A 13,623-nucleotide genomic window follows, 5' to 3' on the forward strand; every position below is an offset into this window, starting at 1 on the left:
ACAATTTTGAATTATAATAAAATCAGTTCATAGTATTAGTAACAAAGAATAGACCTTCGACCAATCTGTTGGCCTAAGTCTGGTAATACTCGAAATCGATTGTCCGTGTAAGGCTATGGCTGTTTTCGTTGTGTTTCCAACGGGAGCGGTAACGGTGGGGGATGATATGGTTTGGATTTGGTTAATTACGAGGAAGAAGAAAGGCACAGTAGGACTTGAGACTTCACCTTTAAACACAAGTTATCAATTTCTCTCCAGTTTTGCAGATGTTTACCTTAAGCATTCATTATAGCTTCTAACTGGCATGGAAAAGATCCATCATAGGTATTTACTGCAATTTTTTTGCAGCATAGAGAGCCAAAAATATCCATTATAAAATAAATCTTGTGTTCATCTCTGTCCTTGATGCATGCATAGAAGGGATTGACCCAGCTCAAGCTTCCTTGACATCTATCTCGCTATAGAAAAAAAGAAACCAATGATTAAATTGTAAAATAATTAAATACAGCTTTTCAATTTTTCAAATTGGTAAATCCAAACTGGTACCAAACTAGAAAATTTAAATTAAAAAATGAATTGACTCGAATGATTCGATTTGTGTAATTAAAAAAAATCAGCTTTTTCAAGTTGGATCGAATTTTGTTCACTTCTACTCGAATTGTGTGAATGATATTTGCAGCTAGCTTTCAATGACCAAGTTAATGATAACTGCAGTCCTTTTCATGGTTAATTTCAATGACCATTTTATGACATTTGAAAGTTAGATGATCAAAAAGATTATTATGACATAGTTAGTCACCTGTGATGTACTTTGTCCCAAAAGTTAATTTATTTTGCCTTGGTTATTAAGACACACCTCTTGTGCTTGGGTTTATGGGAAAATCGCTGTCCAGCGCAACCAACAAGCTTCAGCAGCTAGCAAAAGTCACCGCCTTCAACGCAGCGAAAAAGGCTAAAATCCCAACGCAGCCGCCGCCGCCTCCTACGCCGCGGAGGATTATAAGCGAAGACAAATCCAATCCTAGGAAGAAGATGGAGTGCTCCAGCGCCAGTCAACGCCTGCCTCTCTCCGAGGTTGTCTCCGATTGCCTCAAGCGTTGGTTCAAAGACACTCTCAAAGAAGCCAAAGGAGGTGATGTTAACATGCAGGTCCTTGTCAGTCAAATGTATTATAGCGGTTATGGTGTTCCCCGAGATGCCCAAAAGGTTGTGGTTTTCTCCCCTTTTTATCTTCATTTTGTTTGGGTTTCGCCTATGGGATTTAGGGTTTATACTTTGCTATTCTGACACCGTTAAATTTCGAAAAATTTCCATTTTGTTTTTATTTACTTAGGTTCCAAGGTTTTGGATTCTTAATCTTATTTCTCATTTTGTTTGTTCCAATTAAGCTTCCAATTGTTTCTAAGTTTTGCTTGGTATTTACAGGGAAGAATTTGGATGACAAGGGCATCGAGGCTTCGGTCTTCTGTTTGGAAAGTCAGCGATAAGCGTCCAGGTTCACCTCTGTAAATATCATTATCTTCATCACCTTTTGATTAAATACTGATAATTTATACTTGATTGCTTTTGCTGTTTTCTCTGGGTATCTTAGGTTATAATGCAAGCGATTCGGATTCAGACGAAATCAAGGGCGATTCTTGAGTTAACATGCTGTGGTCTGCATTTCGAACATTTAGATTGTGAGTTAACATACTGTGGGAATACTATATTTCGATGTTTAGAGTGCCTTATGTTCTCGTTTGGTCTTCTTTGCATATAACTGGCATTTTTCCCTACGCCGAACATCTTATAAAATAGTCCTAAGTTTTTCTGCTGCCCATTGGTTACACAATTTAGTTCACCATCCTCAACTCTGGTGTAGATTTCATCTCAGAATGCTGAAGATGCATTTGTTTTTCTTCTCGTGTTAGATTTAACATTTTATATTCTTACTTTCTTAGACTTGTACTCAGTTCTTTCATGTAATATTTGGGAATGGATAATAAATAATCTAGTTAGTTCTTTTTTTCTCTCTTTGGATAAGTAATATTTTTAATTCATCCAAGAGGCAAAAACTGCTACAATTTACATCTTTCTTATAAGCAAACCCTAAAACTCTCTTATGCCTATACAGCAATCCTTTTACCCCAGGAAGTGCATACTTGGTTATTTACATGATTATCAGCACATTTTCTAGAACTTGATGTCCCATCCCTCACTGGGCATAGTATCCCTTAAAGTAAAGCTTGCTCTTGTCTACCCTTTCCTCGTCCATGTAGTTGCATGTTTCTCTCCTACCATAGATAGTCGATATGTGCATTCATAGCCGGCTTTACTCTTTAGTACGATAGAATCATGAGCTTTTCCATGCTTTTTATTTCATATTATTTGCTAAAATTTCACCTAAATCTGCACATAGTTTTAGATAGAAATGGAATCCCCAGGAGCATTTCCTGTCACAAGGTTACAATTGTGGGATTTGGGTGATTAAACCATTTATATCTTAGGTTTGGACTACGATCAAATTATTGTCGGGACTTGAATTCCTTTTCTTCTGTTAGAAGATGTTTGTTTTACGTGGTTCAGGGACATTTATTCTTGTGTTTGAGCTAGCCACTGATTATGCGATATTTTTCTCCCTTTCCCTCTTATAGGACACTATTATTAGGTTTGATACGAATAGGACTTGTTTAATGGGACTTGCTTGACTAAAGATGGCAAGAGCTTCAATTGCATGACTCGTTAATGAGCTAACCTATGTGCTCTTTATCATATCTTTTGAGGAATATGGCGATAATTCAAGCTGAGCTCTCTCGTGTTTGGCCCGTTAATAAGCTTGATTAAGTAGGTTTACTAAAAAGCCTATACTATCTCAAGCTTGACTTCATTCATCAGCGATCTCAAGCCTGTATTTGAGCTCAAGTGGAGCAGAACCCTAATTTATCCCAATCTTTAGTGGCTTTTGAACCTCTTAGCTAAGGTGCCAGCTGCATTTATGTGTTTGTTATTACATTTCCACCCTTGCTCAAGTGTTCTTGGGGCTAAATTACAAAGTGGAATCCAAGTTCACACGTGTAAAGCTCCTGATGAACTCTCATTTTGATTCATATTTATCACTTTTAATCGACCCCGCTTGCCTATAAGTGTGTGTTTAGGATTATATAGAACGATTTATTCGTGAAGCCTTCTTGCCGCTGCTGTCGTAGAGCGTCTCGTCTGACGGCAACATGAATTACTTGATGCATGATGAACATTTTAATCCTTTGTATAGGAAATGATGTGTTTTCTGCTTATGGCAGGGTCCATATGATTGCCTCGCCTGTTTATGTTTCTTTTCATCTTTTTTGTTTTTTGTAATCCCCCCTCTCAATACTTTATTACAACTTTCTTTTTTTATTTTTAACAATCAATAATAGATCAACACTTTTTTTTTCTAAGATAATCTATTTTTAATTATGTTGCCAGACTCTCAAGAAAATAAACTCTCTAAGATTGATATGATAACACAATTATCCTTTGAAAGGCGTTGGTCTGTGAAAAATATCATTATCAGAGAATAATATTTTCTGGAATTGTATTCTCACATATAATTCATGGGAAAAATTATTATTATCAGGTAATAATTATTACTACTAGTAGTTTTTGGTTAAAATAGTGAGAATGTTACAAGAAAATGCTAAAAATAATGAGTTTTTTATACATATCTTTTTTAATTCTATTCTTCACGTTTTACTTAAAATTATAAACATCATAATAATATATATAAAGTTTGATTTAATAAAATACCAATAAATTTGAATAATTAAAATTATTTTATATTTTAAATATTTATATATTAATTATTTATAATTTTTCGAGGTGAAAATGATATTATTATAAAATATGTAATTATTTAAAATAATATCTTACATTGAGTTATTAAAAATAAATCTTATGCATTGAAAAATAATATCTTTGTTTGCTTGAGATCATAATATTTTTTCATATTATATTATATTTACATAAATAAATGACTTATGAAATTATTTAAAAATATGTTTGATATTCTAATTATATTAATTATATGTTAAATATATATTTTTTCTCAAAAGTTAGATACTCTAACAATGAAAATATTTTTTATGAATTTTCATTCAAATGTTTATAATTTAATATTAAAGTTTAACTTGTCTAAAAAAAACATATATCATGGGGATAACTTGGTAAAATACACATCCTATTGATATTATATCCCTCCAATCAAATATAATAATTTATATTCTTGCTAAACAAACCAAACAAGGTAATATAGCATTCGGACATTCAAGTAATCTTATTCCCAAAGGTAATCTTACATTCCGTGAACCAAACGCTCTCTCAATATTTATATAAATGGTTACTTTACCTTTTATTATTTTTTGGGATATTTTTCCTTTAATGTTTCAATTTTTTTTTATCAAAACATATATTGTTGGATTAAAATCATTAATTAATTAATGATCAACACATGTTACTGATATATCATTTTATATTCAATCAATTGTTGATGTAGCATGTGTCACGTTACTCAAAATGATGATGTGGCATATATCATCTCAGTAATTGATTACATGTGAAAATATTACATTAACAATACATATTTTCAATAATGATTTCATTCAACAGAGTTTATTTTAATAAAAATAATAAATATTAGAAAGTAAAATACTAAAAAAATGAGTAAAATGATTATTTGTATAAATATTAAGGGAAATTATATTGTTCTGGCAAGAGGATTTGGACTTAGTGTTAGGATCAAGCTAGGTTTTTAATTTTGATTGTGTTTAATTTCATTTTTGGGCCTAATAGATTGAACCCAGACAAAATTAGTCTGTGTGTTATAAATATAGGGTTAACTACACCCATTATCACTTATGTTGGTGTTTTATTCATTTTTGTCACTGATTTAAAAAAAATAAGATATTTCATTTATTAATTAATCACTTTTGATATAATTAAGTGTGTAATCATAGGTTAAATGATGTTAACAATTAACATAATATGTGACGTGATAATTGGTATAATCACACATTTGGTCACTGTTATTTACATATTCTCTCAATTTAATTATATTTTTAAATAAATTTTAACATATAAATATATTTTTAAATGAACATAAAAATAAAATATTTTTAAATTAAGTTAATAAGTTAATATATATGAAATATTACGAATATAAGTATTTATACACTAAGATACAAAATATATATACCATGTTGTCTACTTTAAACCAAGCAATAGATTTGGCTTAATGGTTGATACATGTTTAGTTTCCTAAGTGACCAAGGTTTGAACCTTTTTTGCCTCAATTTGCTTTCCTTTGTTTTCTTGCAACTAGAGGGTGACACATGTCACTATTTGTTTGGTAGAAATAAATATATTAAATTAAAATAAAGTTAGTCTTCTAACCGAATAGTGACACATGGTAGGACATGTGGCATCATTCGATTGGAGGATTAAATTTATTTTAATTTATTAAAAGTAGGACTAAAGTGAGAGAATGTGTAAATAAAAAGGATCAAATGTGTAGTTAACCCTTAAATATTTTAATTAGTCTAAATAAAAATAATTACATTATTTTAAATAATCAAACATTAACTTTAAACATCCAAACCCACTTTAAAGATATAAATGAACCTGATAGCATAGGATATAATTGACACCCATAATTTTTTTCTATCTCATTATTTACTTACATAATTTACGCCCTTAATTTTTTTCATTCACTTTATACTTTTAAAATTGTGACCCTAATTTTTTAATCTCACTATTTTCCTTTATAATTGAGGTACATAATTTTTCAATCATACCTTTTACTTTAAGCCACTGTTTTAATCATTTTTCTATAATTTATTAATGTAATATTAAACTAATTGTTTAAAGTAATAGAATACACTTTCGTTTTGTAAGGGTCAATATTTTAGTTTCGCTCAGGGCCCCGAAAATATCTGAGACAACTCTATTAGTGGCTAAGGAATGATTGTTATTTTTTAAGATTTTGGGTTCGAGCACGAGATCTATAAGAGTATATGAACGTTTATTGTTAAATAATCGAGAATCTTTCAGACAAATACTGCCTTATAATCGTCCCATTTTAATCAAACAAGAAAGATGGAATTAGCTCCCACAAACTGTTGAAAATTCATTTCTCCACCCTGAAAACTTTAACCAAAATGTATACAAACCATTGCTTATCTGTCTGATATCGTAATTAAACGCTGTATTTGACATGGTCAAGCAAGGCCAAGGCTTCATAATCCAGATCTCCCAACGCAAGGAATAAGTCAAATATGAACCAACCATGCTTTAATTAACACATTAATATCATAATCGTAGAAAAAAAATTAAAAAATGTTTTTTATTAAACTAAGGTGATCGTAAAATAGTATCTGTTCTAAATACTCTTAACCATTTGACAATGAATGTTCAATCACCCTGCTACAATCGCTGGCGCTTGAACCTGTGACTTCTAGGAACATAAACAATTCTTTAATTACCGAGGTAAATTGATTCGTGCTTTTAAAAAAAACTGAAAATTTCTTTGAAGTTTAACAAGTTATTATATGCATATGTCCATTAATAAACCCTGAGCCCCTGGTTAAGTAAAGCTGAGAGAGTCAATAAAATATAATACTGTACTACAATGAATAAGCATAATAAACACAAGGATTTCAGTTGAAATGGTCTAATGGAATTAAAATGAAAATGAAAAGAGTTTAATTATAGAAATAAAAATAATTAATAATAATAATAATATTAAATTAATACTGGTACTAGAGCTACTGCGAGTAATAATTATTTTTCAAGTCATCAAAATGGGACAAAACCAAAGCTCGATTTTCTCTTATTTTTTCCTTATATTAAGATGTGATGAGCAAATTTGGCTTGGGGTGGAGATAACAATGGGGGAGGATTAGGACGTGGAACAAAAAGGAGCTACTTGGATTTTCCCTTCATCCATTTTAGGGTTAATGCTATCAAGCATTCTTCAATTATTCTTTATTTTAAATCATCCCTAAACTTCAAAAGGTTCTAATTGAATCCTTAATGTATCAGTATTTTATTAATCAGGTACCTTCATCAATTTAGTCATCAATTTAAACGTAAAATGTTGGTTCAAGTATGTCATTAATCACATTCAAAGCACGTTAATCAAATTATAATAATATGTCAATTTAATAAAACAAGAAATAGATAAATGAATAATTTGCGAGTATGATTCATTTTTCAACATAATCAAATTAATTTAACATAATACGATGGATCGTGATGATTCACCCTAATTAGTATTTTTTTAAATAATATCAACAAATACAACTGTTCAAACCAAGACACTAAAAAGAATATCATTATATATTTCATCATTAAAACCACTTAATGAGTTTAAATAGCTTACAAATATATATTTTTTATCATTGAATTTACTATATACGCATTACATGAAGAATGATCTCACGTTATCTATGAGAAGAAATCGAATATATTTTTATTAGAGACATATATCAGAGACATACTACGAAGGATATAACAGAGTTTGTATTGTTTACTTTAGTAATGACTATTTTAACAAAAGGACTTGGTTGATGATATTGATTTTCTAAGGATTCAATTACAACGTTTTAAATTTGGGACCAATCTGGAACATTGGCTATAGTTTGAGGACGTGTTTACGAAATTAACCCAAGTAATTAATAAAGGAAAGCCGTAGGCTAATAGAGGCTGAGCAGCTTAGATCAGCCGCCGTAGGGTATATGTGTTAAAATAATATGCAAGGCTAGTTCAGTCAAAGCCACGTACTTTGACCGGGAATTATTTTTTCCACGGTCAAACTTTGCTTTTAGCTTCTCAGAAGAAGCATGGAGGAGGAGACCTTATTTCAAGCACCCCCAATAGCCATTAGGCCACCATGAATAGCCCTCTTCTTCTTCTCTTCAAAGTCCACACTTATATAAATCTCAAACCAACACCCTTCTGTTTTCTCATACCTCAACTCCCTTCTCATGGCAGCTAACTCTCCTTTCATGAACATGGACAACGTTAACCATTCCTCCACCGTCACCGCCGCCACTTGGCCGGAACTTCAAGTCCCCAACTTCAAATCATTTGCTCCTTCTTTACCAATTTCCCAAGCTCTTGTTGTTCCATCTTCTTCACCTTTTAGCCCCACTGGTTTCCTGGACTCGCCTGTTCTTTTCTCCACTTCTAATGTATGATTCTTTATCATTTCTAATTGAAATCACTATGAAAATATATGAATTGTAATTAACTCTTGTTTTTTTTTCATAGATTTTTCCTTCTCCGAATACTACTGGGTCTTTGCTGATCAACAAGGAACCAAGCCCAAGGCGTTTGATTTCTCTTTCCAAGTACTCGAACAGCCGCCTCCGCCGCCGGCGCTTCCGACCAACATGGTTTCCATCGAGCAACCGGCATGGGATTTCAGTGATTCCGTGAAACAACAACCGGAGTTTAACAATTCGGGTGCCCAATACCATCAAACGTCTCAGTATGTGAACAACAGGAAGGTTGAAGACGGGTATAATTGGAGAAAATACGGGCAAAAGCAAGTGAAAGGGAGTGAAAATCCAAGGAGTTATTACAAGTGCACGTACCCGAATTGTCCCACGAAGAAGAAAGTAGAGAGATCTTTGGATGGACAGATAACCGAGATAGTTTATAAGGGTAGCCATAACCATCCCAAGCCTCAATCGACCAGAGGTTCTAGGATTTGTCGTCGCACTCGACGGAGATATCGGATCAATCGGCCGGTTCCTTTTTGATGCAAGATGCTACACTATCAGGCTCCATTGAAGAAGATGAGTTTGACCAAGCTTCACCTATAAGTAATACTAATGGTGATGACATCAATGAAATGAACCTGATTCCAAAAGATGGTAAGCTGGCCTAGCTGAAAACAACAGAATTCTCAACCTTTAATGTGTCTGCTCTTGCTTATGTATGCTTTCTTTTGCAGGAAAGGTGAGAATGAGAATGAGGGCATTATAGGTTCCGGTAGCAAGGCGGTCAAGAGCCGAGAATTATCGTGCAAACAAATAGTGATATCGACATTCTCGATGATGGTTATAGATGGAGGAAATATGGGCAGAAAGTAGTCAAGGGAAACCCCAATCCAAGGTGATCCCATTGCTCTAACCAGTGTAGTGATGGGTGGTTGAGTACATTCAATTCAATTCATCTTTAGCTGAAGTTGTTGTGTTGTTGATTTTATACAGGAGCTACTACAAGTGTACCATGATAGGCTGTCCGGTTAGGAAACACGTCGAACGAGCATCCCATGATTTACAAGCCGTGATAACAACGTACGAAGGGAAACACAACCACGATGTCCCGGCTGCACGTGGAAGCGGCTACACGATGAATAGGCCTACTTCCACTGCAACCGCGAACAATGTTAATGCTCCCATGGCCATGCCTACAAGGCCTTCAGCTGTCCAAAGTAAGCCTTTCAATATAATTTACACCAACTCCGGATCTACCTGGGAAATGCCGCAGCACAACAATGGTGGCTTCGGGTTATCTAGATTGTCAAAGCCAATCGGCTCCTACATGAGCCAAACACAATTCTCGGACACGGTATTCGCTAAGGATGAACCCAGGGATGATTCATTTTTGGATGGATTCCTGTCCTGAAAAGGGAAACAACTTAACTGTAGAAATATGCTTATCAAATAGTTTTGCTTGTAATTGTAGGAATATCTTATCTTTATAGTTGCTTGATTCTGTAGGCTCTATGACTTCAATACGCAACACACAGAATTAGTGCATTTATTCATTTTTTTTATTCAACTTTGTGGCAGATTGTAGGAGTATAAAACAGACAAATGAATTTTGGGTGTTCAATAAAGTTAAAATTTGACAGGGTGAAATCTTCTTTCTATTCTGTTTTTCCACATTTTCTGTTGTGTGCTTCCATAGCAATCAATCCAACATACAATAAAGAGCAATGGGAAAAAAAGGCCAGAATAATTAATCAGATGTATGATTGAGTAGACAATTTATAGCCAGAAATCAGGGCTGATATAGCCGGTAATATGAAGGCAAAGAAGGATACACTAATCGCCGAAGCTAAGGAGTCGGTAAATATGTGTCTTCCCCGAGCCTAATCTGTTTGTCATTCGGAACGCCTGCAACTTCACATTTCAAATTCCTAGTCTATTATGCAAACTTCAAACATTTCAAATTCCTACCCGTCTATTTATTTATCAGATGTATGATTGAGTAGACAATTTATAGCCAGAAATCAGGGCTGATATAGCCGGTAATATGAAGGCAAAGAGATACACTAATCGCCGAAGCTAAGGAGTCGGTAAATATGTGTCTTCCCCGAGCCTAATCCTGTTTGTCATCGGAATCGCCGCGGATTCCACGATATCAACAAGTATGCCACCACCTGCAAACTTCAAACATTTCAAATTCCTACCCGTCTATTATTTTTATACCCACTTGAACAAGTAACGCACTACTAAATTGTAGTCGCAATGCAGTGCAGCGGCTATATCGTAACAGCTTTCAAGGTTAGTACGATTTTACAACTGTGTCCGTAATTTAAAAATATAGTTATTTTTAAGAACAAGTCACGTTGTTATGCCGGTCACTGAATTCACATGTAAACTACTATTATACAAAGAAACATACATCGCATGTCAACTTAGGATGTGTGATATTTCGATTATGAGTTTCGAGTCATATGAAAGATAGAGATGTAATGGAAATGAAGGATTGATATGGAAATGTTTTAGGATTTGGTTAAGTACGGAAGATGATGGAAGTTTTGGATGGAATGGAAGTATGATGAAGGAATGGTTGTAATGGCGTGAAATGTGTAAGATGGATTGAAAAGAAAACGGATTGCGACCCCTCTAACTATATGGAGCTAGGAACCAACAATATAAAGATGGAATCGAAGTGGTAGAGATGGAACGTGACCCACTAGCTATAGATGAACTAGGAACCAATGCTAAACAAAAGGAAATGGATGAAGACTACAAGATTATCTTGAAGCCGATAAAGTTCTACAAGAGAACAAGAATGAAAGCAACCTCTCAAAGATGTTTTATATATTCAAATGTGTGTTTAAAATGACCTAAAGATGCCTATTTATATATTTCTAAGCAACATATGAAAAGACTCAAAAGATGAAAATTCTCTCACCAATTTAGCAATAATGCACTGAATGTTTTTTTCTTCTTATCTTCAAGGTTGGTTGAATATTCTAGATCATTTTGGGGATGAATCTAAACATTTGAAGTTGAATTGACCTTAAGACTCTTGTTATTCCATGTTGAAAATTATCTTAATAAGTGAATTAATCAGCCTTCATTGCATGCTCCTTGAAGAATATGAACATCCCTTGAATTTAGATGATAACAATCAGCTTTGAATGTTTTGAATGGTGAATAAGAGTCCTTTAATGGCTTGTCACTTGGCTGAGGTTGAAAGAGTCCTTTAATGGCTTGTCACTTGGCTGAGGTTGAAAAGACTCTCCCTTGGCTCAAACTCATCTAAATCATCCATGCATAAAATTTACGTAACAAAATTCCAGCATGCATTGTATTTAATAAATCGATCATATCTCAAGCATAAATGAACTACTTCCCTAAATGATCTAAAGGCATAAATGAACTACTTCCCTAAATGAACTAGATGAACTAGATGATCTAAAGGCATAAATGAACTAGATGATCTAAAGGCATAAATGAACTAGATGAACTAGATGCATGAATGAAGTAGCTTACTAAATGATCTAAAGGCATAAATGAACTACTTCCCTAAATGAACTAGATGATTTTAATGCAATGCATGCTTGAATGAACATCACACTTATTAAATGCAATGAATGTTATGCAAACTTCAAATTCTCATGCATAAGCAACGTAAAGTGTTACTCTCTTATTATTCCTCCTTCATCACATCCCAAGCTTGATGTAAACATACTCTCCATGGCTGCTCGAAACTCCTTAGCCCTTGCTATTGTGATGGGGCCACTTGAGTGCTTCTCCGGGTCTTCGCTATTGGCGATCATATCAATGCGTATAGCATTACTTTTGATAATCCAAAAACAGTTTTTAATTGTAAAATTAACTCTAAATGAAGGGGTTTTGCCATAAAATAAATACTTTCCAGAGTAATTTTCAACTAATGACAACACTAAACTAGTCCTTGATGTAATCAACTCTACGGATGACCTTTTTTAATCATCAAATTTCGATCAAGGAAACACTTGACTTTGTAGTTTAAGGAAAACGAATGCATATCATATTCTATTTTTTTTTATTTAGCAAACAAACAAACAGGAAGAGTTTTTTAAGTTGTTGAAAGCGTTGGAAAAAGCAACCTGATCCCCAAGGAAGTAAACCATGGCAGAGATACGTTGATCCAAAATCTGCGTCGCGTTCCAAAGCGCATTCACGTGTCTCGATGCTTGCACTCCCGTGTACAAAGTCGATAGAATTGCAATCGCCAACAAATACCTGCGGAAATATAATAAAGATGTCAATCCCGAAATCAAATTAAACCTTTAACTTTTAGTATTTGGATCGAATTTAATATGATTGGAGTTCTGCATGACCAGTATTCTTCGTAATTGTCAAAGTTTTGCCAGTCCCCGTGTTTGTTGCTAGCGGTGATTATGAAAGAGAGCAAAGAGAAGAAGAAAGCGATTCCTCTGGCGATCAAGGACCCTTTCTTCAACAATTCGTCCCTCTTCCAACGCCTGGTAATGGCGGCGACGGGGGAACCAACTCCCGGAGTTGGGGTCTCCACGTCGGCAGCGGCCTTTTGGCGACGCCGCGTCGGCTTTGTGGCTTGGTTCGTGGGAAATCGTCATATGGGAACACAATTTAGTAATCTGATACAGAGATTTTGAATTACTGTTACAAAAACAAAAAAACGGAAAAACAGTTTGGGATAAAAGCGTCGAGTTTTCGCGGAAAAAAAGGGGAAAATGGGTGTGGATTAATTTTCAATAGATATAATGGTAAAAGTAATTATTACTTTTTAATTGTATTTTCATTTTAAAATTTTCATTTTATAAATATTTTTTAAAATAATTATTATTTTATAAATATGGAATGAAGATAAAATTATTTTTGTTCAAAGACTTTAATCATTTGACATCGACGCTCATATCTTTGCATACTCATAGCTAGAACTCAAAATTTTAAAAGATAATAACAAATTTTTTAACGACGATAATAGTTTGATTTATACTAAAATAATTAATTAATAATCGTTATTTCTGTCAATAGATATAATAATATTTTTACAGTAATTTATTCAATATTAATTTTTAATTTTATTTTAAATATGAAAATTTATTTTATAATAAATATAAAGATATAAATTTAATATATTTTTTTCAAAATATGATCATCTTTATTTTCGCTGCCGTCCTATATTTGATTTCCTTGTTTCCCCTCGCTACATAAAACCTTTTTCTCTTATTTTCTTTATTCTTAGATTTGTTTTGTACCAGAATTTTATTCACATACTAAGGGATGGATCAAAAAGAGATAATAGAAATAGCTGAAATTTTTTTATAACTACCGAGATCTAATATATTGATCTATTAATCTTGATCGACTAATCTGAATCGAGTATTGCACA

At 33.3% G+C, this 13,623-nt stretch overlaps 1 protein-coding gene and 1 pseudogene across 1 annotated transcript; both read left to right on the forward strand.

The window, feature by feature from the left end:
* The first annotated feature begins 873 nt into the window (after positions 1 to 873).
* LOC120142692 lies at positions 874 to 2,192 on the forward strand. Its single transcript, XM_039157212.1, has 3 exons — positions 874 to 1,206; positions 1,426 to 1,495; positions 1,592 to 2,192. Exons 1-3 carry the CDS (start codon positions 874 to 876, stop codon positions 1,639 to 1,641), a joined length of 453 nt encoding a protein of 150 aa, XP_039013143.1. The 3' UTR covers positions 1,642 to 2,192.
* A 5,832-nt stretch (positions 2,193 to 8,024) lies between these two features.
* On the forward strand, positions 8,025 to 9,786 carry LOC120142904 (annotated as a pseudogene).
* Positions 9,787 to 13,623: the final 3,837 nt, after the last annotated feature.

The sequence above is a fragment of the Hibiscus syriacus genome, unplaced genomic scaffold, assembly GCF_006381635.1.
Source record: "Hibiscus syriacus cultivar Baekdansim isolate YM2019G1 unplaced genomic scaffold, ASM638163v2 tig00110831_pilon, whole genome shotgun sequence".
NCBI lineage: Eukaryota > Viridiplantae > Streptophyta > Magnoliopsida > Malvales > Malvaceae > Hibiscus > Hibiscus syriacus.